We start from the raw sequence: 23,146 nt of genomic DNA, 5'->3' as shown, positions 1-23,146 counted from the left end.
AAAGCGTCCTTCTCTCCTCCACCTGTGCTGTGTGGTGGGACTGTGGGGGAAGAATGCGGGAAGAGAATTTCAGTGGTGAATGAAGTGGGTATCCCCCACCCCCAACTTGTCAGGCACTATTTACAGGCAAGTAAGTATTATTCTACCACAGAATATTCATTAATAACACCTCAGAGTTGCTCACCTTTAAATTAAGTATTTAAAAAATAGTGTCTACATTATATTATGAGCCATCAGCCGGTATGACAGAGATGTTTAGCCCAAGGTAACCCTGTTCCATGGCTTTAAAACAACCAAGACTTAAACGTCTCTGTGTTAAGTACTTCGCAGTGATGGCCAGTCCCTACTCGACCGCGTGCAGTAGTCCACAATCACTTTTGAAGAAGACATCCTCCCCGCAAAAAAAAAGCTAGTTTCTTTTTTTTAAAAAAAAACAATTGGTACTCTTTCAGAGTCCAGCTCCAGTCCTTACTGGGACCTGGCAGGAGTCAGACCCTAGACCTCGACTGCATTAGTGCCATGCTTAAACCAATCCGATATCAAAAGTGAAGCTGGGACACATTACCAGAACTGGTTAGATCCATTGTGATAGGACATTAATAACCGCCAAAAAGCATAAGAACCAAGGTGTCATTCACTCCACAGCCAAGAGTGTATCAGTCCTTTGCTTGACATACAAGATACTCCTTTCCAGTAGCAACATATGACCCATTGCATTCAGGCCTGTGCACTTCTTTTGCAGGACCGGCTGTGTGCACCTTGCCAAGAACAGTAACCGGTGTCAACGTCCCACTGCAGCTCTAAAGCGAACCTCCAGTAGCGCCCCCTTACCTTGATGGTGACGCTGCGGCCCGTGCTGTTGTCATGCATGAAGACCCTCAGCATGTGAGGGATGAGCTGGGGCAGATACAGCTTGAACTCCCCTCCCAGGGCCACCACGATCTGCTCGATCAGCAGGATGATGGTGTTCTGCATGGGGTTGTTTGGGGTCCAGTATTCCTGGTGGGATAAAAAGAGCATCAAGCAATGGACAACATCGGGGGCAGGAATGTCCTGGACCGCACAGGTCTCTGCATGTTTAAACTGCAGCTCTTAACAACATCAGTTGGTTATGGGAATTGACAATGAATTAATCATTAACTCATTAATCAGCTGCCTCTAGCTCTTCAGGTGCTGCTACAGAGAAAAGAGCTAAAAAACCTGCAGACACTCCTGTCCCCTAAGACCAGGATTGGACAGCCTTAAACTAACATAAATACGACATAAAAACGTCTCTGGACCCCAGTGATTTCAGACACATCAAGACCGCAAAATCCTTCTTGCTAGGAACTGCAAGGTAGGTAAAAGAGCAGATGACTGCTGGAAAGTTATTTTTGCACTACTCTATATACATGTTGTTGTAATATAAGAAGACTTGTGCACTGGAGAAGGAGATTAGCCTCATCTTGACTGCCATTTTGTATTTTCACTCGTGTTGTTAGCAAGACATTTCTTTTCCCTCCAGCTTTCATACACAGAGACAGCAGAATGGAGCTTACTCAAGACGGAGATTCTGCAACTGTGGCAATCTGAATTCATTGGCTGAAGCCTAAGTGTTTGATACCCAAGACAACAACATCTCTATGGCTTGTATTAGTGACTTGGCTAACCAAGGTGTTGACGTATAATCTTGAAATAAGACAGGCAGTACAATGCTGCCTTTAGGACTAAATTTGATAACACTCATCTACAGTAAGCAGCTGTTACAATAAAGGAAGTTCTCTCCCAGATGTTTCCCAGGGGTGAAGCTTTATTGGCTATTACACGACACCCCATCACATGGGCACATGCCAAAGCAGAAGAAAGGTTTTTTCATCCTGTTCCGTTTCTTAAGCGTTAGTAGGACAAGGCTACCCAGACGCTACTTAAAATTCAATATTGATTTCACTGCATCAGCTCTTGGGGGTATTCTGTCATTGGCTACTGCACCAGGCCTTGCATTCCTACTCTGGGACCACTCAGTCTACCGAGAAGAGCAGCCAGTGCATTCTTCTGCGATTACGGTATCGAAACGCTATTCCCTTTTCAGTCTGAACATATTCGGGAGACAGTAAACAAAACAAAGGGTCCTTTGTTTGATTCCCACTTGGGCTCAGATACTGTTACACTTGCATTTTTTATTAAAAATCACTCTGCACTGAAACAGGAACAGTCAAACTCTTTCTTTTTTTCCCAGCGTGTCGGATGTTCCTGCCAAAGCAGGTTTAAAAAGCATCAAATAAATACTTTTCCATATTACCTTCAGAAAGAACTTTTGTTCAGGGCTGCTTATAAACAGAGGCCTTGCTAATTACTCAGTAAAGTTGAACACTCAATTTTGTACATGAAAGAGCTATAGCTTACAGACATATATGTTTTCGTATACGTCTTCCTTAGTACCTTATCTAAACATTTATAAAAAATGTATTCAAAAACAATATTAGTTTATTAAGACCTCCTGGGAAAGCTAAGGTTGGTGTTGGAAGAGGTGTTAATGGGACCAGTAGGTGCTCAACCCTGTGGTCTGTGTGGGTCCCAATGCACAGTATAGCGATGGGGACAGTGTACTGTACAGGAGGCGCCGGCCCTCCGGTTTGACCTAAAACCGAGTTGCCGATTCTCTCTGGTTACTGAAAATCCCAGAGTGCTTCTCAAAAAGAGTAGAGGTATTACCCTGGCGTCCAATTCAAAATTTCCCCCTGGCCTTTTCCAATCATGGCCTCCTTGTAACCCCCATCTCTGAACTGGCTTCATCACTCTGCTCTCCTCCCCACTGAGAGCTGGTGAGTGGGGAGTGTAGTGGCACCACACTGGTAGTGGTGGAGGAGAGTCCCCAATACCCTGGAAGCACTTTGAGTGGAGTGTCCAGAAAAGTGCTATGCAAGTATAAGAATGTACTATTATTAATAACACTAATAATACAACTACTACTAGTATACTACTAAAAATAATAATAATGATTGTATACAAGCCACAACCAATTTTGCTGAAGCCAATACCCTCTCCTTATTGTTTGGAACCTTCTTATGTTCTTGCAAGAGAGATGAATTTTCATTAATTGAATGATACTCACTCTGATGAGGGTGAAGATGTCATCCATGTAGGGCCTGATGTGTATTTTCACAAAGCACACCAGCATTCCCAGTTGTTGGAACAAAAACTAAAAAGGAACAAAAAAAGTCACAAAAATATATTATTGATCGGGTCAATGGCATGAACACTAACACAGGCTCCTCGTGGCCACAAAGCAGGACAGACAAAATTCCACCTGGGGGTTACCCCTAGAAGAATTAAGAGACAGGACAAACTGCAGTTCTTCATAAATATACACAATGTACATATACAGTAAGTGCACCGACAGAAAAAAAAACATTATTAGACAGGCAGTAAAAAGTCAGCCAGTCTTGCAGAAATTTGCACATGTGGTTTCAATCAAAATAATACAAGTGCTATTGGCTAAATCTATATCATAAACAGTAGGTTTATTGCCGGTATGAGTTCACAACAGTAAGAGCAACCTATGACTGACTGTAATAAGGGAAAATAATTTTAATGCTTACATATAGAGAGAATAAATCTTGTTTCTTAAAACGGAAACACTCCAAATACAAAGACATTAAAAATAAGCTCAGGATGAAACTGCGACCAATTGGAAGTCTGAAATGCAGAAACCAATTTTAGGGTTCATAAATCAAACACATAACATTTAGCTCAACATAATCCCAGTCAGCAGTAGATAGTATTAAATCACAGAGTTTTGAATTGCCTAATGGTTACATTCTGTGTGTGAAGTAATTGCATACATTATACAATTAATATTTACGACTGTTTCCAAAATCTCTTATGCCTTAATTGAAGTTAAGAAAATTACAAGGTCTTACTAAACTTGGCAGCAGGTTATGCCAACTCCAATTAGTTATAACCTATCTGCAGAAAGACGTATTGAGTCTAATCCCTTAAGATAAAACACCAGGTGCATGTAACAAGTAGGCATGAAATATCTTTTCAAAATTGAATGATATAAGAAGTGGGACAGACGCAAACAAGCACCCAGACCTGCAGCCCTGAGAGGACTTGAAGCTCTTGAAGTCCAGGACCGCCTGACAATTTACTGCAAAACTGGGACTGTAACTCAGTCTAAAACTGGAAAAATAACTACTAAGTTACTACTCTGATGTTTTTATCATACGACCTAAATTTTGAATTATAAAAATTCACACAGTGCAACAGGTGGCACAACAACGAACTAAACCAGATACACCCAGGGCACCAGATCAGATTGAGGACTGCATGAACAGTAGACATGTAACAGAATTAACAATTATGGTTTTGCGTAAGCGGGAAAAAAAGTGGAAAGGGAGCAAGAACTGCTGCCTCAAAGCTCTTGGATCCTGGGTTCAAAACCTGACTGATGGGAGCTTCTGTGTGGAGTTTGCATGTTCCCCTTTGTCAGCCTGGGTTTTCTTCAGGTGCACTAATTTTCTCCTACTTCCCCATGACATGCAGGCTAGGCTGACAGGTGTCTAGAAACTGTTCCTCTGTGAGTGTGTGAGCAGGCCCTACACTGGACTGACGTCTCATCCAGAGTGTAATCTGGCCTTGCTCCCTACTCTTGCAGGTACGGCACAGAGCTGCCGGGCCACACACCAGGAAAAAGCAGCTGTCTGGTACCAGACGGCCAGATGGATCTATGTATACTTCACCCTGGATCTTTCATTTTCATCTTCAAAGCACATCAGAATCTGTGTCAATGAACTTTCTCAACTCGCTGGCTGGGCTGATTTAAATGGGCGCTTTAGGAAGAGCCCGTATTTTTGCTCCCATGTGGTCTGACCAGGGTGGCGGGTGACATGTGTATTAAACCCAGCGTGAGACCCTACCTCTCTGATGTTGGCGTCACAGACGCGGATGACGTTGAGGAAGGTGGGCATGACCTGGGGCAGGAACTGCACGCACTTCAGACCCAGAGACTTGAAGATGAAGGTGACGGCCTGCACGACCATGGTGTGGTGATTGGACAGGGACGGGTCCCGCAGAATGCGCATCAGCGTCACTATGGCAACGGCCGGGTAGAACTCGTCCAGGGGCAGGTTCCCCATGTTGACGAGCATCTCGCTGGTGCTGTAGTCGGCTGAAAGACAGAGCACATGACTCGAGTCCATGGCCTGGCCGCTCAGGGTGAGCATGCCCTGGCTTTCAAGAGTCTCACTGAGGGCTTTCATTCAATTCACTTCAAGCTTTATCATCTCCTGGGGGACATTTGTTTTAGGGCAGAAACCAACACGACAATACAAGACCAAAACGACAAACGTCACCAGCAAAGACTTCAGTGCAATAGTGCTTTAGGAGATAAGAGTTATTTTTACATTGCATACTGAGAGTGAGACTGCGGAGGGGGTGTAATATTTCCTGAGTCTATTACTGTTACACCTGGGGACACAGAGCCATCTCCCAGTGTAAATACTCCCAATGTAAGGGGGTGCGTCACACACTCTATAATGCTCTTGGCCTTCTTTACCACCCTCTGTTCGTAAAAGGTATTTAGGCTTCTCTAATGTGCTCCAGTGGTTTGCTGCGGACCTTCACCAATTTTACCAAGACCAAGCAACCGATGTCACTACCTAATGACAGCCACAAGAATTCCTACTGCCTTAGAAAGCAGTAGCCTTCCATTTCACAGCTCAGTTTATCAATTCATGCTTTTTTAATTTCTGAAAAGAAATTTGGAACAAATGACAGCTGTTAAGAAGAAAAGATCGCTGATATTAAACACATTTGCCGAGGGATTGTTGACTACATTTTCAAATAATAAAAAGTCAACAGAGGAATACTAGACTGCTATGAAATATATTCATTTAAAGCAATTCATGAAGTAAAAACATCAGTTCCAAACATATGCAACTAGCTCATTAGGGAAACTTCACAGTATTAACTTAAATTACCATGGATTGCACACTGTGGACTGATTTGATTTCTAGCCTGCACCAAAGCTCTGTGTGCCAGAAACAGCCTCTTAACGGGAGGAATTATAGTGACGAGCAGAGCTCTGGCTCTGTAAAGGGGCGATCTGTTTTCGAGTGGTTTCACAACACGAGACCTCAAGTATGTGTAATGTCTCAGGCATCACATCTAGGACCACGAAGCCCTTTCTTTCAAGATATGGGTGCCGAGTCCCCTGAGGTGTGAGGAACGCCTGCAGTCTCTTGTGCTCCCTGAATAAACCTTCACAGCGTCCAGCTCCTACAGTTGGACTCCCAGCTTAACACCGGTAGAACTGCTGCCTTTTTCCCCTTTGCCCTTATACTGTACCTTTAGCAGCTGCTGATTTACCAGGCTTGTCTTTTTCAGACAGACTTCCCCTCCCTGCCCTCTACACTTTGCTCCGTTACTCCCTAATTAGATTTAACATCACAAAGGCCGAACGCCCAAGAAAGCAAGGCAGCCCCGAAGACGACACAGGTCACACAGCTCGTCCTGCAGACACCAAGGACGGCGAGCCAGAGCACCAGTGGACTGCACAGTGCCAGTCTGCACTGGTGGTCCAGTGGTAAACCGCTACCATTTTGGCAGTGTGATGTTACACAGAATGTGCTATAATAAGCATTTTGGTTACAGCAGCCATAAGTCGACTGTCTTCAGAACAAAAATATTACTGTAGGCTAAGCAAGGGATAAAATGACCGTGGAGACAGGTAACTGTAAAAATAAATAACGTCAAATTAAAAAATATGACAATGTTTCGAGTCACTGACATCAGAAGCATTTAGAATTAAGTCCTTAAGGTCATATTCAGGGCCTTAGGCAACCTAATCTGAGATATTTATTATAGATTCACTTTTCAAAATTAATGCAGACCATGTACAAGGTGTCACAGGCCCATTATTCAGGGTTTTCGGAAACGTTTACTCAATACATTACAAAAAAGCAGAGTGAAGTATAGTAAAGCACAGTGAAACGACGGCAAAGCACAGGAAGGTAAAGGATACAATCTGGTGGAAACAGTGACGAACAAACAGGCCAGACGGGCTGAATGACCTCCTCTTATCCGATTACTCTGGACAGACAACTATACTCATAAAAACTCAAAAAAACTCAATAAAGTCACGATAAAAAATGGAAACAAAAACATAGTCTGTGTCTTCAAAACCTTTCACTACCGGTTCATCCTCAGCGCGCTACCCCCCCCCCCCCCCCCACCTACTGTAGGCAAAGTGCTTTTTAATTCAGTTTCAATTGAATTTGGGATAGTTAGTCCACTGTTCTCTCTGGCCTGGGATACCACCAGCTCCAGACCACTTTTCCTCAGACTCTCAGCAATGATCAGAAGCACCAGGGAGCTTAGTGGGTACGTAACCAGCTGTGCAGCAGGGATACACACGAGACAGGAGACCCCTGCGCATCACAGAGAGTACAGTGTCCTATATTAAAACTCGCAGGAGAGCCAGCAGGTCAGGAACAAGAGTCTACAAAACTGCTGAGAGCGATTGCATTACCCAGAGGCCCTGAGCTCGCTGTGCCTGTAACTAGACACCTGAACAGAGTGATTTGTTTTGGCCTCCTTGCTCCTCTTTATGGAGCAATGCTGCTAAAGCCATCATCCCTCCATCCCTCACACGCGGAAGGTGAGCAAGTGCACGGGCTGTATCTGGAGCCGCCAGGGCCTCCGGCCGTTCCGATCAGATCAAGGGGGCCGAAACATGTCCGGTTCACCCCAAGTGTTACCTTCCGGCAGCCCCCACCCTTTAAGTCTTAATGACACACCCCGTTCTCAATGAAAGCTGAATGTCAGATTGATTTAGTGCACAATATTACACTCCAGCTAACCTCCACACAAAAACACACAAAAGGATCTTGCTGTAACGTGCTACAGGAATGTGCATATTATATCCTGCAATCATGATGAATTACGGCTAGAAAAATAGCAATATGCGCCACGGCCGTTGACAACGAAGGTGCTGTTTTAAGGCCTCCATACAGCGAGGAAAAAAGCCTAATTATAAGTTTCAGTGCAAACAGGAATGGTTTATGTTTGCCAAAGCACATTAACGGGTTTAAATCCGAAAACAAACTTTGTAACGTGGACAGTTTCTTTGATTTCCACTGTTCAGGGCCGCGTGAGACACGAGCCGATGCAGCAGGTGCCAAGTGCGTGACTTTTACAAAATGCTTAGAGTCAGAACCGCGAGTTCACTTTGTCTCGAGCTGAAACCTCAGCAGTTTGAGTGCTTCTGCATGTGTAAACAGCTCCATTACTCTACACTCCTCTGGATCCGAGTCCTAACGACAGAGAAGCATCCCTAGCTGCGCTCCAAGGTGATCGTTAAGCGTTTCCCCAAGAATGCATACCGGAATCCTGGCTAGACTTGGATTCGGAGAGGCTGACCGCCGAGGCGTCCCTGGACTGATCAATCATCCCGATGTTCACCTTGTGCTTGTAGGGATCCAGGGCTCCAAGGAGACCGAGGACCCGGATTGCCTGTGGAAACAGCAGAGCTAATCCATCACAAAGGGTGGAGAAGAAGAAACTGCAGGACATTGGAAGCCAAGCCACACATCTCCCATTAGAAATCCATCAATACGTCCCATTACCGCATTCGCCACTAACGGTTTATTAGTCACTGGCGTAACTAGAAAAAACAGTGCAATGCCCTGGTAGAATATTTCAGGGAGGTCCTATCCACTTCTTTAAAAACTTGTGAATAAATCTAGAGCTGAACTAGACGTTTTCTTATTCCAATCTGTAATGCCAAACTAATGCATGGATACCTTTACAGATAATGGCAGTAGACTGCAATAGGTTCCTTCAGGACCCGAGTCTACAGAGATCAGTACCTCTCTCCTGATACCCTGGTTTTGCTCGGTCTTCAGGAAGTTGAGTAGCACCTCCAGCAGCGAGGGGTATTTGCGATAGGGCTCCACCACGTATCCAGTGCTAGCCACCTGCTGCCCTAGTGTCCACAGCGCCACCTGCAGGGCAAGAGCACATACAGGTCACAGTGAAGAGCTGTGCACAGACTCAGGACCGCTCTCTGCCACCAGTCTGGGAAGGCGCCAAGACCAAAGACTGTGAGACATACTATTCTCAAGGAATAAAACAGGAAAAATATTAAAAGGATTTTTTTTAAATGCTATGTAGTTGTGTCAGGTTCTGCAGTTTGATTATCCCTGTAATGTACTAATGTGCTGAATGGTATGCTATTGCAACTTAAGTTCAAGTTTTTCAGTACAGACATATATACCAAATTATCAATGTTCTAACAACCAAAAATGGCACGGGAAGGACTTAGCAAAAATACACTGATCACGTGATTCTAATTTAAAGTAGGTGCTTCATGTTAAAGTAATAGTATAATTCTGATATAGCAATGCTCCCTACACAACAATACTGAGTTTGTTAAAAGCCTTGCTATTTGAAATGGTCCAACTTTTTTCCAGACTCTGCAATCTGCAAAATGCAAAAACAGCATTAACAAAACCCTTTACATTGTAATCAAGTAGAAAAAGACTTACATCACTGGCAAAGTAATGCTTCGTGTTATACTCAAGATGTCAAGAGTAATTTGGAAAAAATTGCTTTGTGTAGAATCAAAGAACATTTAATGTGATGGAATTAAAATAAATCACTCTAATATACAAAAAGGTAAGCAGCCAGCGAAGCATGAGATTAAGGGATTACATCATCTTTGTCCTTGGAAGGAGGCAAGGGCGTCAGACTCTGAAACAATCAGCGAGTTGTTAATGAAACGCAAAATGAAATTATTATTATCCCGCATCAATAACAAAACACTCGGCACATAATGTCGTTTGGGAATCAAGTACTCCAAAGAATTCAAAAGATTACAAATATATCAGCCACATGTTAAGGAGAGCAGGATGCTTCACCAGTCTCCACACTGTTATGCATTAATAATCTGCAGCTCAGGGTGATCAATAGTCTGGATTTCAGGATGATCAACATTCTGGTGCTCAGGGTGATCAATAGTGCGGAGTTTAGGATGATCAATATTCTGGAGCTCCGAGTGATCAATTGTCTGGAATTCATGATGATCAATATTCTGGAGCTCAGAGTGATCAATAGTCTGGAGTTCAGGATGATCAATATTCTGCAGCTCTAAAAGGCACCTCAGGCACCTCTAAGACATATAACACATTTTATTCATCACAATACTTTATTACACAATCAATCTGCACCTCTGCCCTGGACAACTTCAGCCACAGCCAGACAGTGGGCCTCAGTCAGCACAGCCACACTACAACACACCTGCCACAGGTGTCCACTAAACAAACACCAGCACTGCTGACTGGGAAAACTGGAGACTGAGACTAATGAGAAAATAAAGCTGCACCTTTTTACACAAACAGGTAACTTTTTAATCAGAATAATAGAAAAAAACTAGGTCACTGATTTTAATGTAAAACAAATTACTAATAAAACATCACAATCATTTTAAATGCAAAATGCAAAACCTTTCAGTTTCTTTCCAAATCTCTAAAATGAGAGCATCACTTGAAATAGACAGCCTTTACTAAAATGTCAATTGCAAGATAAGACCACCTGGTATATCATTCTTTTTCATTTCAATAATGTTCAAAAACGTTCAACAGGCCGAATGAACTAACTAATCATAGTGAATCTGTTTATGATCTTTGGTTCCAAAGCTGGTACACTGATGGCTGCTATTGAGTTAATTTGGTTACATTTTTAAGCCCAGCATATATCTAACAACCAAATTAAACAGGATCAGGTCACATAAGCTAGTGCAGAATGTCAAATGATGAAAGGTTACAAACTAAATTTTATTTTCAAGAATGCCCTAGTCAGAATTTATACAAAATGAAAGAAAAAACGTAAAAAGTTATTTTTGTTTTACGTTTGCGAGAACTTCAGGAGGTAAACTGGATCAGTTTTTGCACATATTTAAGGAATTAATTTATAGCCATGCATATCTCAGAACACACACAACAGCCCTTCCTTCAACAAACTTCCACAATCCAATGTAAATAAAATTAGGTATGAAGCCTGTCACTCCTGTAATAAAACATTTCTCTTGCATAATGGGGCAAAAATGTAATTTTGCTTGGATTGTCAATTGTGGTTTGTTATTGATTCTGGATCTGATGCATGAACTTAAAATAAGTGAAAGTGAAAAGGTGTTAGATCTCCTCTGACAACGAACATGTCAGCCTCTGTCTGAACTGATGCTATGTGTGGTTGGCATCACACATAGAAGAAATCTGGAAATAACAGTACTCACACCATTTAACCGACACTGTAAACTCTTCACTGTATACACCAAACTCTGAATAATAATAAAATAATAATAATTCCTTACACTTATATAGCACTTTTCTGGACACTCCACTCAAAGGCTCACACTGCTGGGATTCAGTGGGCTGCCAGTTGAGTTGCAGGGTGATATGGCTGCTGGCCTAAATGTCAGTTACCTCTGTTTAAATAGGTCATGTACTTAAGTTATCAAACAACCCCTGGGAAACTTAATCCCCTGTTTAGCCAGACTGCGTCTTGACTGACCCATTTACAGTTGCTCTCCCAAAAGCCAGGAGTCAGCTCAAGACGCCGAGAGCTAACTCACATAAGAGTTTACGACCGAGGTGATTACTAAAGCAGGATAAAATAATAACATCAGTAATGAGAAAGCAATGAGAACCTGTGGAGACACAGATGAAGACATTCTTAGGTCACCAGTAAGTCACCTCCAGATCAATTTCGCTCCTGTGACTTGAACTTGGCTTTGGAGACTCAAGAATTACAACATCCGAAGGGCTGTATTTTCTCCCCCTTTTTAATGACGCCTCTTATTCCTTCTGGCTGTGGGGTAATGCGGAGTCCATAAATATTGCAAGGATTTAAACTGCTTATTCCTACACTAGCTCCCACTACAAATCAGAAAGCATTAGTGAACGTTTCTCAAACTTAAACATTCTAGAGACCACTTCTGGCTGGCCTCTGCTTGTGTGTGAGGTTGCCTTGATTGTGGGGATTCTCAAGTTTCAATTTTGCCCAGATGCCTGGTGAGACCAAGCAATTAGTTACCAATGAATTCCTTGTGTTTATTTAGCTCTCTTCCCAAAGCACTTCACAGGTAGGACAGGTAGTACCCTACCCTGTACCTGTCTTACCCAGAGTGCTGCACTTTTCCTGTCTTACCCAGAATCCTGTGTTGTACTGTATCCGTCAGACCCTGTGTCCCATCACGTACCTGTCTCTTGGCGAGGGAGGAGGAGTCCTGCAACATGTCCATGATGATGGGGAAAAGCTCGTCCATCCACTTCCTCATCTCCAGACCGCTGACCTGTAGTACAGCCCAGTGAGACCACAGACCTGGTGCAGGCGGCCACTTCAGCTAACTCTTAACTGCTGGAGAACTATCACAAGGAATGAGGCTTCACTGTAATTTGCCTCTAAAATGAGCAAATAAATCCCTAAATTCTATGGTTTGGGTAAGGGTGGAGCTAACAGAAATGTAAGACTTCGTATTTTTTGCTCGAAAGATTCAAAATATTCAGTACCAGCATTACAAAGATGTGCATTCCACTCCTGTGAGCAACTCTATCAAACCTCAGCCTCTTTTTCCATTGATCACCTCAAGGAAGCACTGCTGGATCGAGCAGTGTCTACGGTTTCCTTCCTGCATACCTTCTCCCAATCTGCAAAATGGAGCTGTCTATGACCACTTTTAGAGAATAGTTTGCCCATTTTACAATAATATTGTCAAGGAATAGTGGATATATTTTAGATGTACACTGCTATTGTATTTCTTAATAACGGGCTTTGTGCGTCTCTTCTGTTTTCAGCAAACGAGCCTTAACCTCTATGGTCTCTTCACCTTGGTATGGACTCTCCCTATGCTGGCATCCCCTGAGCTGCACCTCCTGTGTAGGGCTAGCTTTCTCCTAACCCTGCCTGCCTCCCCTCTCTCAGCCGCGCAGCAGTTCACCTGCAACAGCAAGAGGGTTAGCATTCTGCAGCGCCCCTCCACACGCAGGACACGCTTTGCCGATGCAGTCGTGAGCCTCGGGCGCCATCAGGCGTGGCATGACACACGCACAGGACACTCCCTGAGCCCCGAGCTGCACAGCTCCCTGCATGCCCGTCTGACTCGCTGATTCGACACTGGCTCCACACGGCCATACCTGAGCCAGCTCTCCAATGGTGGCAAGGACACTGATGACCACCCCCGGGTTGGGATCGGGGTCTTTCAGCTTCAGGATGAGGGCCTGCAACAACATTAAGCCAAGACGAGTCAACACCAGGCACTCCTGCGTGAGTCCAGAGGATAACATGTACCAGACCACAGACGATCCTAGACAAGGAAAAGGAAAGTTTTGGTTCCCTTCTGCTTTTCCAAATTTTCATACCAAAACTCGGATGTGTGAACGACCCTTCAATTTCCTTTTTTGCATTTTCAAACTAGTCATAAAAAGATCTGTGAGCTCTGTGAGCTTTTATTACGTGACAAAAGGCCACATTTAAGAGATACTATCCTCTTATTCTGTCCATTTAGCACCTCTTTTTAAACTTTTCAACGAAGTAGAAAAACAAATTGAATTAAGCACTCGAGCACTCGAGCACTCAGGTGGAATGATCCTGTGGACAGAAGTAGCACCTTGTTATCCTACGCAGGTATAGAAGATAAGAAGATCACAATGTGTTAAGACATTCGTGGCAAAAAGCCTTCCTTCAGCAGGGGTACCTTGAGGATGGGCTCCATGTAGGGGCGTATGAGTCGTGGCGCATTGGACACCAGGTGACCCAACATGCGGGCGCTCTGCTCCTTGTTTCTGCCTACCCCGCTGTGCTCCAGCTCTGTCAGTATCTGTGGAAACAGATCCTCCTTAACCTTAAAGTGAGCTTCAATGAAGCAACAATCTCAAATGGAAATACAAGACTGCCACCTGGTGGTGGTCTACAAAATTACACACATATTGTAAACACGGACAACTGAGCAAAATGTCAAATGATTTTCACTCTCATCGCAAGACAATCCTGCACTAGAACAGATTAAAAGGTGGTGTTTGTTTCTATTACTCATCCTCACCAAAGCTTCAGCTAAAAATAAAAAGCGAAAGTTCGAGACGGCGTTTCGCCTCGGTACCTGGATGAGCATCTTGCGCAGGAAGGGCATGACGAAGGCGGGGTTCATGCTGGAGAGCCTGCCGATGGTGCAGATGGCCAGCTCCCGGATCTCGAAGACCTCGTCGTTCAGGGCCACGAAGAGGGCCTGCAGGTTCTCCGCCTGGGCCAGGTGCGCGTCGAAGCGCTCGTCCAGGGAGGCCAGCACGCAGTAGCGGATGTCAGGGTCTGGGCCGGCGAGAGCAGAAACACAGGGGGGGTTTGGGGGAAACAAGAAGGCATGTTACAGAAAAGACAGCGCAGGCGATTTGTCCTTCCAAGCAAGCCTCAAACACGCCGCTCGTACACTGAATCATGGCCACCCAAGCACTAAACACCTAGATTCGAAATGTATTACTAGACGGCTTGGAGACATCATGGCTGTCTGTGAGGAGTCTGCATGGTCCCTGTGTTTACTTAGATTTTTTTATTGCATTACAAATAACACCTTTAACAAGGTGTTTAACAAAGTTAATTTAACAATTAACAATCTTCAACTACAATTCAGATTCTTTCCAGGTTGCTATCTGGACTTGCCCCATCTCTCCACACCATCCCGCCGGTCATGACAGCCGGGCGGTATGGATTTGGCCACGGCGAGGCGGCGGCGCCGAGCCTCACCAGGGTCAGTGATCCCCACGACCAGCAGCTTGCTGAGCACGTCGGCCACCACCTGCACGGCTGTCTGGCTGACGATGTGGCCGTGGCCGCCGATCAGGTGGATGGAAGGCGTGAGCAGGCGGGAGCAGGTGCGCGCAGCCTCCATGCGGATCTCCTTGTGCTCGCTGTTCAGGAAGTGGTCGGCACAGTGCCTCACGAACTGGGTCAGCGAGTGCCCTGAAGGGGGGGGGGTCAGACAGACAGCAGGATCACTTCGAGCAACCAGGTGCAATGGACATCAGACTGCACAAACCACAGGAAATCTGAAAAGTAGTCCTATGGGAATTTCAATCCACTTCAAACCTGTTAACGTTTTGATTAAAGTAAAAACCAAAACAGAAAAACTCTTAAGGCTCCACAAACAAAGCTACTGATAAATGAAAGGTTTTATAAACAGAGACACTTTTATGAATGGCACACAGCTATAACAATTCTCCATGACCAATGTGAGCCTTTATGCAGACTCCAGCTGGGTGCTGTTTCTCCCACACCCCCAGCGCTCCGGTGCGGATCGGCGCCTCTCACCTTCGAACTCAAAGCTGCCCAGGGTGCGCAGGGCCAGGGTGATGCCGCCCACGTCGCTGGCCTCCGGGATGTTCGTGAGGCTGGGCGACGCCAGCTGGTGCGCCAGACCCTTGGGCATGCCGGGGTGGCGCAGCGGCTTGTGCATGAGGACCAGGGAGAGCATCTTCAGGAGCCCGTCCTGGATGTCCTTCTTCAGCTGGGGGATCTGACGGCTCAGGTCGTACAGCACTGCAGTCAGGGCGGGGCTGCAAGACACACACGGCACTCAGAACGCCACGGTCCACACTCAAGGACTGCCTTCGAAAATCACCCTTCGTAATACACAACTTCTTCATCCCTGAGAAAGAAAATTGCAAGCTTATCTTTTCCATTAGATTGCTGTTCAGCTTTACATTGGAGATCTCTCTACCCCAGGCATTTTACTTTTTTACTAAGTGAGTTCAGATTGTTACACTCTTTCAAAAAAAAATATTCAATCAATCCATCTGGGCTACGGGGGCAATGGTGGAAGCACCAGCTTCAAAACCCAGCCCCTCCGTTTCCCACTGTTGCCGATCTGCACACTCCCCAGGCCCAGGGACAGCTGTGGAAGAAGAGCGGTGCTCACCTCAGGCCCACCGCCAGCATGGGCTCCAGCAGCTCCTTGATGTCCTGCTGGATGCTGGGCCCCATGGCGCGAGACAGCATGCTGATGCAGGTGAACACGGTGGCATCCACCTGCACGGTCTTCTGTCTCCTGCGGGGAAGGGAACACTCGGCTCAGCACGGCACTTCTCTTCTGATGGCCCTGTCCATCCGCCGCCCACACTTCCTCAGCTACTGCTCTAATATTTCCTATTTCAAAAAGCCCCTGAAACCTCTCCGCGCACCTCAAATGAACAAAACCTACCACGTATAAAAATGTCTTAACTGATTCCTAATTAATGCAAGGCAAGCGGCTAATTTAATTGATTAAACGTGCGTCTCAGACACCAAACAGCAGCTCAGACCAGCAGGCAAAGCGCTCCTGAGGTTCGGCAAGATCTCCGAACCACACTGAACTGCAATGGCAACGAAACGACTTTCTCAATCAAGGGCTACTTCGCTTCACGACAGAACAACATACATCTGTAAATGCAGATCTGAACACTTAAGATCCTCAGGACTGCACTAATGAATAAGGTGTAGATGCCTTTCCCTTGGCATTTAACATAAAGAAAGTCTGCCGGAAGCTGCAGATTCTAAATGGAACACAGCCCTATTGTCTGCACTCTGTTGCTGAAGGATGGAATGAACTTTTCTGCCCAGAGTTCTCTGACAGCCTGGCCTGGCCCTGCGGGAGCCGAAGGCCCTACGGTACCTACTTGTGTGCAAAGTCCTTGGGCGGAAGGGCGGCCTTGATGATCTCCAGGATCTTGCCGAGGTGGGGCTGGATCTCAGTCCTCACAGCCACCACCAGGAGGCCCATGGCCTGGAAGGCTGCTGTTCGCTCCTTCTCCTTTTTCAGGCATCCCAGCAGGTGGCCCATGGTGTCCAGCAAATAGTGATCTGAGAATCGCCAGTGGGAACCAGCAGAGGCGAGAGGACGTCAGTGAAATACTCAAGAATACTCAAGAGGCAACTGTTACAGACCGAGAAACAGCAAGGAGTTCGGAAGGAAAGAAGCGCAGTGCTGGGGAACCACAAGGTCTTGTGGCTCCACGTCACCCTGATCTACTCAAGCTGAGTAAATTATTTTATTAAAAGACAAAAAAAGCCATTGTTCCGTGATTCCTAGGGACACTGAGTCTTTAAAAGGCACCTGTAGATACGGTCGTGCATGCCTGTCCAGAGTGTTTTCCAACAGACCTGTGAAGGTGTGAGGCTGGAAGGCAGCCAGGCGAGGCAGCAGGTTCAGTATCGTCATCTGAATCAGAGGGTTCTTACTGGTCCGGTACTTCAGCACCCACCGGCACACCTGGGGAACGTCAAACCACCACATGATTTTATTCACAATCTCGTAGATCAATCGCATTTCCGTCACCCTATGGAACCAGCACACCGAATGAGGGAACCGGCTGGACGTTTGTGGGTCTAGGATCACTTTTTTGAAAAGTGATATTTTGTCACATTCTATCGGAAATAAGCACACAGTCAGAATTTGAGGTGAAGGTCGAGATTTAAAACAAAAATAAAAAGAACTAAAATAAAATGCTAACAGTTCTTAAAAGAAGCTTATGGAAGTTTGCACAACAGGCTTTAAAAGGAATGCACTGCAATGAAGAATTAAGGGGGCTCTCCGCCTGGAACTGGGGGTCCCACCCCGAGGTGACTGGGCTCACGCGGGGCAGACGGGCATCACCTGCTCGAAATGCTCCTCCATCAGCTCCCGGCAGTAGCGGCTCTCCACCAGGGTGCTCTTGGCGGGCGCCGGGGTGGCCCCGAAGCTGAGGAACCCCTGTGTGGTGCTGTAGCCCAGGAGCCCCAGCAGGGCGTTGGACTGCTGCGGCTGCACGGACTGGAAGCTGGTGAAGGGGGTGATGTGGCGCGGCTTGGTGCCGAAGCCCATCAGCTCCTTGCAGTACTTGTCGTGGACCAGCTGCTGCTGCGTGATCTCCTCCATCTCCTCTCGGAGCCGCTGAGGGGTGGAAACAGGAGCACAGAGGCCTTCACGTGCACTGCTCGATTCCACTTCAAGATCGGGTCAGCAGGGTCAGGGGTCAGAGATCAGGGGTCAGGGGGCATGGTTGCCCTGGTCCCACCTTGTTTTCATATGCCTCTTGGACCCAAGAGGCACACGAAAGCTCATCATTTTTATTAGTAAGAGTCCCACCCTCCGCCAGGCATTTACCAAGGAAGCCGTGACATGACATTAGCTTTTAGAATCTAAAAATATTTGTGTAGCTTGCTAATGCTAGGGATTCAAAGTCACCATCATGTTATTTACAGGCATGCAGGCATTCCTTTATATCATACATGAAATACATGTTGCACAGACTATCATGGGAAGCTGAAAGCTGGCACATTAAAATACTAAATAATTTGCTCTGGCCAAAGACTGCATGATCTGCATGACGAAGATACAGACTGGAGAGGTGTCCCTGCACTAATTCCCATGGGCTCCCACTGGAGCCAGTCGACTGCGAGACGCACGACCTCACCTCTCCCTCCATGCTGCTGATGCGGACGAGCTCATTGAGAATCAGCAGAGCGCCGTGGATCCGGTCGTCTCGGTTCATGCCTTTCTCCTTGGCCAGACTCTCGTCGAAGCCCCTCTCGGCTTCCTCGAAGGTTTGCTGCAAGAAGCAGAGCGAAGCGGAGGTCAGCGCCCCCCTCTCCTCAGCTCTCCCCCAGCCCCGGGAACGACGCACGGACGTGCCGGTCTGCACCTTGTACCACTGGGGCTTCTGCATCTCCTTGGTCTCGCGCTGCGTGGTGAGGATGAGGCAGGCCCTCAGGGCCGACACCGCGCCCTCGCGGATGGCCTGCTTGGAGTCCCACACCGCGTAGAAGACGTTGTCGAAGAACGGCTGCACTTGCTGGAAGAAGAAAGTGGGGGCGCTCACGGCCAGCTCCCGCAGCACCAGCACCTGCAGAGACAGGAACCCCGAGACGTCACCCAGGAAGTCGACCCAGCGGGTCGGTTCTGAACCAGCAGTGAAACACGAACCAGAGGGCTCAGGTGGACAACGAGTGGGAGTACAAATCCTGGTTTATTCAAGAACCCGAAGGGCCTAATTTGTAACCTTTCTTTAGTTCTAAAAAATTAGCCGAATTGTTTAAGAAATTCAGAAAGATTTCGGGGCCCTGGATTTTCCGAACTCTGGGTGGAGCTCTCCCTGTGTTCCCATGGGTTTCCTCCTGGAGCTCCGGTTTCCTCCCACAGGCCAAAGACATGCTGGACGGATAACTGGCATCTGGGAAAACTGGCCTGGTGTGACAGTGAGTGTGAGTGCCTGTGTCTGTGTGTGCCCTGCGATGGACTGGTCTCCTGCCCAGGGGATACCCTGCCTTGTGCCCATCGCTTGCCCGGATTGGCTCTGGCTCCCCCGTGACCTTGTACTGGACAGAGCAGTTAGAAAACAGACGAGTGGGTGGACTAGAACAACACCATTAGCTTCCTGGCCAACTCTGAGCTCGCGCTGCGACCCTGGTCCTGCCCTGCTTACTGGCGAGCCAGGGCGATATTTGAAATGGACATGTTCTCAGGTCAGAGGCGGGTGGGCGCCGGCCAGCGGCAGCCCACTCCAGGTGCGAGGTAAGACGCTAAAAAAAGCTTGGTGGCAAAGCTCTTACCGCGGCGTGCCGTCGCCCCTCGTTCCTGTCCGCCCCCAGCCACTCCAGAGCCCTCTTGACCTCGAACTCCACGTACTCCGCAGTGAAGGTGTCCCCGGCCATCGACAGGTGGCCCATGGCCTTCGAGGCCATCTCCATGACTGCGGGGTCGCTGGAGGGCAGCAGGTTGCGGAGGTAGTTCGCAAATCGACTGATTCGCGTGGCATTTCCCCCTTCGACTCCAATCAGGCTCACTGCGTGAGGAAAACGGCACAGAAGCTCAGCACCAGCAGCCATTGCTGAATAAGATGACCTGCGTTTCAGACAACACCGTTCGGGAGTGTCAGTATCGGGGTTTTCTTCATTCCTCGAGGAAACCTGGGGAACGGGCACAGAAATCTCAGGACTGACTCACCAATAGCAAGGATGCCTCCTTTCTTCTCGTTGACATCGGAGCTGGACACCAGCTCAAAGATATGATGGTTCAGTTCGTCATAGAAGGTGGTGGCCTCTTCTTGGCTGAGCTGGGAGAGACAGCAGCAACGAAAAGGGCTGGGATTAACATTCCTGCGCTGGGAGAACCCTCAACAGTGCGCCACATCCGTTTCCACCATGGCAGCACTGACTCGTTTGATTAGTCAATTCTGTAAACCGCTAAGAAAACTGAAATCAAACCAGAAACAAATCAAATCTGACCTTCTTAGGTCCAAAGCACTTTCATTCCTCGAACAGGACTAAGACACGCACTACGTTGTGCTGCACTGCACACTGAGCCTCCCCCAGTGACGGGCAGTGGAAAGGGGCAGTGGGGACCACACGGGTCTCCTCACCTCTCGCAGCTCGGTGGTGACGTAGTGCTGGAGGTCCTTGGCGGCTTTGGCCCGCGTCTCCTCACTGCGGCTCTTCAGGCCGCTGACGAACTGCTGCAGGACGGTGGCCGTTCCCGACATGATGGCCGCTGTCCAGCAGGGGGCGCCCACCTCCCCGTTCAACTGTATTAAAAAAAACAACACTCCTGGCAGTGGTTCAGGTGTGATCCCCTTTGCTTTGTTTTGGGGTTTGTTTTTTGAAAAGGGGCAGAAAATTGAATTTTCTTCATTGACTGAAAACTAAAGGTATAGAACTGTCTTATTTACACTATATTGATTTTTTTCCCCATTAGATGCTGTTTATATGCTGCTATGATTTCAAGGGAAATAACGGGAAAAATGTGCACCAGAGCTATTAATGACTAATTCTTGGTTACATTGTAAAATGTGTAAAATGTTTGGAATTGCTCCTAGGAAAAAAAAAAATGACTCCCTTTGCACTGCGGTTGGATTATTTCTGGTTTTAAGAGTTGAAGATCTTCAAGAGACTGTGTCAATGCAGTGGAAAACAAAATACTTAAGATTATTTTGATTCCACATAAGAGGTCTAAGCGAGACGGACTGAAAATGAAACAACAGGCATGAAGAAACTGGTACTGGCTTTTCTGCAGGTACTGGAAGCTTGGAAACCTGAAATGCTACAAAGCAATGGCAGCCTTGTTTCTCCCCGAAATATTTACAACGATTGTGGATTCCCTCACTACTCATTATTCATGGGTCAAAAGGTTGTCCCTGAGAACTGTTCTGACTGTGGTTGGCTTCTTTTAGTCAACACTATTATTCAGAACAAGAAAAAACTGATGTGATGTGCATAAATGCCAGAGAAGCTACACCTCATTTAATCACTGCCTTACAAGTATGAAAAATCTAGGGGTCTTTTTTGATCCTGAGCTCTGTTTTGATACACACATAAAAGACACCTGAAAAGTCTCTTACTGTCACCTCAGACACGCTGGCTTTTCTTCACTGCACTGCTGCAGAAACCCTGATTCAAGCCTTCATCGCATCTCAGCTGGGTTAGTCTCCCTACCTGACTCCTAAACAAACTTCATCTGGTCCAAAATTCAGCTACTTGACTTCTAACACGCTCAAAGGTGACCAATTCTGACACGTCTTCACTGGAGCCCCCGCTACCCAGCACTTTCAGTTCAAACTTTCACTGTTAACTTTTAAAGCCCTACACGTGAAATACTCAACACCTCTCATTGCTCCCTGTGTACGGTACCATGCAGGGCTTCACGCTCTGCTATAGCAGCACTTTTTACAGCTACAGGTCTTGAACTACACTCTCAGATGCCCTGCTCAACAACTCTGGTGCTCACTCCCTGCCGCTCTGACGAATGTAAGCTCTTATACAGTTCCTGCTTAAAATAGAAGAAAAGCAGATGACCATTTATAAGGATTTTAAGGAACCTGAGCAGAAGAAAGATACATATCTGGGGTCCTCAAAGGGAGTCTTGGAACAACAAGTAATTGGCAGTTACAATTGGCAATCCAGTTCACTCTAGATAAAATACATCCTTACTTTAGTCCAGTATTTACCGCATCCATTACAGAAAAACTCTGGAAATAAACCTTAATAAAAGGGGAAAATATAAGGTGCTTTTGACCCTTTAGGACAAAAGGCAGTGTGTAAATGCAATAAATGTCTTAACCATGCTTTCAGGTTTCCTCCAAAGACATAGTGGTGATTAATTGCTTTCTGGGAAACTCGGCCCTAGTGTGAGTGGGTGCCCTGCGATGGATTTTCGTCCCGTCCAGGGTGTACCCTGCCTTGTGCTTGCTGCTTGCCGAGATGGGATTCAGCTCCCCCGCGACCCTGAACTGGACCAACCGGTTAAAAAATGGACGAATGAATTTGTATTGCTGCTGCACAGCCGGACCTCAGGCTCATAACCAAATCGCTGAAAAAAGACCCTATTTGGTCCACTTTCTATATATACAGCAAGGGGAGAGCATTAAAAGCGGCATAACGTAATGATGAATCTAATTTGAATTAAAATGCCAATAAGTAAAGTAATAATTAATTTATATAGTAACATACTCTAAGATAGACGAAGTGGCTATATTACCTGAAGCGAGATTGCGACACTTTTAAAAAAATGCATCGATCGTCCTTAAAACTGTGTTACGAAAGGCTTCGGTGCACAACGTATTGCATGAATTAAAACGATATTAACGTTTTTGACAAAGTGGACGAATACAGTGTCCCTTTGCAAACCATGTCGTGCATTTTCTTAAAGGATTCCTGTACTGAAGCAGCCTTCTTTGAAATACTGACATCGCATCATTAAATGCAAATAAACCAAGGCTCTGAGTATTAGGCTTAGTGCAATAAGCACAATTAACTGGCGTTTATTCAACAAAAAAACACCAAATTATTTTAATGATCCAAGCAAACGCATAATTTCAGTCAGGAAGAACAGTACTCACCAGTCTCAGATTATCACAACCTAATTTTGGGAGGGCGTTCCCAAGCGACCCAAGACCTTGGAGAGATTTCTATTTTGACCAATGAAAATAAGAGAATCTGATGATTGACAACCACTCTACCCATTCAAAACACGCGGGAGTGATTGACTGTACCCGCTATCCAATGAAACGAAACATTGACTTGCAACAACTTCAGAAAAGGACCAATGTGAAAACGTTTGGCCTTTATTTACGAAATTGAGGATCCTGGTTTTTCATTTGTCGTGTGGGATAGT

The 23,146-nt window shown here is 46.2% G+C and overlaps 1 protein-coding gene across 2 annotated transcripts in view; it reads right to left on the bottom strand.

The window, feature by feature from the left end:
* Nucleotides 1-22,891, bottom strand: part of mtor (mechanistic target of rapamycin kinase) — a 102,138-nt gene extending 79,247 nt beyond the window's left edge. Inside the window, exons 1-21 of one of the 2 annotated variants that reach the window (XM_088938053.1) lie at nucleotides 22,872-22,891; nucleotides 20,400-20,561; nucleotides 19,985-20,093; nucleotides 19,591-19,823; nucleotides 18,684-18,884; nucleotides 18,456-18,590; nucleotides 17,657-17,932; nucleotides 17,164-17,272; nucleotides 16,680-16,863; nucleotides 15,944-16,072; nucleotides 15,337-15,581; nucleotides 14,773-14,988; nucleotides 14,135-14,340; nucleotides 13,733-13,855; nucleotides 13,173-13,256; nucleotides 12,239-12,331; nucleotides 8,850-8,984; nucleotides 8,364-8,493; nucleotides 4,899-5,149; nucleotides 3,092-3,178; nucleotides 832-999 (exon numbers count right to left, since the gene is read on the bottom strand). In XM_088938053.1, the coding sequence (XP_088794179.1) occupies nucleotides 832-999; nucleotides 3,092-3,178; nucleotides 4,899-5,149; nucleotides 8,364-8,493; nucleotides 8,850-8,984; nucleotides 12,239-12,331; nucleotides 13,173-13,256; nucleotides 13,733-13,855; nucleotides 14,135-14,340; nucleotides 14,773-14,988; nucleotides 15,337-15,581; nucleotides 15,944-16,072; nucleotides 16,680-16,863; nucleotides 17,164-17,272; nucleotides 17,657-17,932; nucleotides 18,456-18,590; nucleotides 18,684-18,884; nucleotides 19,591-19,823; nucleotides 19,985-20,093; nucleotides 20,400-20,519 (3,234 nt within the window). In that variant the 5' untranslated portion in view covers nucleotides 20,520-20,561; nucleotides 22,872-22,891. Of the gene's footprint in view, nucleotides 1-831; nucleotides 1,000-3,091; nucleotides 3,179-4,898; nucleotides 5,150-8,363; nucleotides 8,494-8,849; nucleotides 8,985-12,238; nucleotides 12,332-13,172; nucleotides 13,257-13,732; nucleotides 13,856-14,134; nucleotides 14,341-14,772; nucleotides 14,989-15,336; nucleotides 15,582-15,943; nucleotides 16,073-16,679; nucleotides 16,864-17,163; nucleotides 17,273-17,656; nucleotides 17,933-18,455; nucleotides 18,591-18,683; nucleotides 18,885-19,590; nucleotides 19,824-19,984; nucleotides 20,094-20,399; nucleotides 20,562-22,510; nucleotides 22,731-22,871 lie in introns of those variants that run through there. The other variant, XM_088938052.1, reaches the window with a different exon arrangement.
* Nucleotides 22,892-23,146: the final 255 nt, after the last annotated feature.

This window comes from Atractosteus spatula, chromosome 20, assembly GCF_055471065.1.
Source record: "Atractosteus spatula isolate fAtrSpa1 chromosome 20, fAtrSpa1.hap1, whole genome shotgun sequence".
Taxonomy (NCBI): domain Eukaryota; kingdom Metazoa; phylum Chordata; class Actinopteri; order Semionotiformes; family Lepisosteidae; genus Atractosteus; species Atractosteus spatula.
Note: the sequence above shows the minus strand (reverse complement) of the source record. Positions and strands in the feature narration are given on the sequence as shown.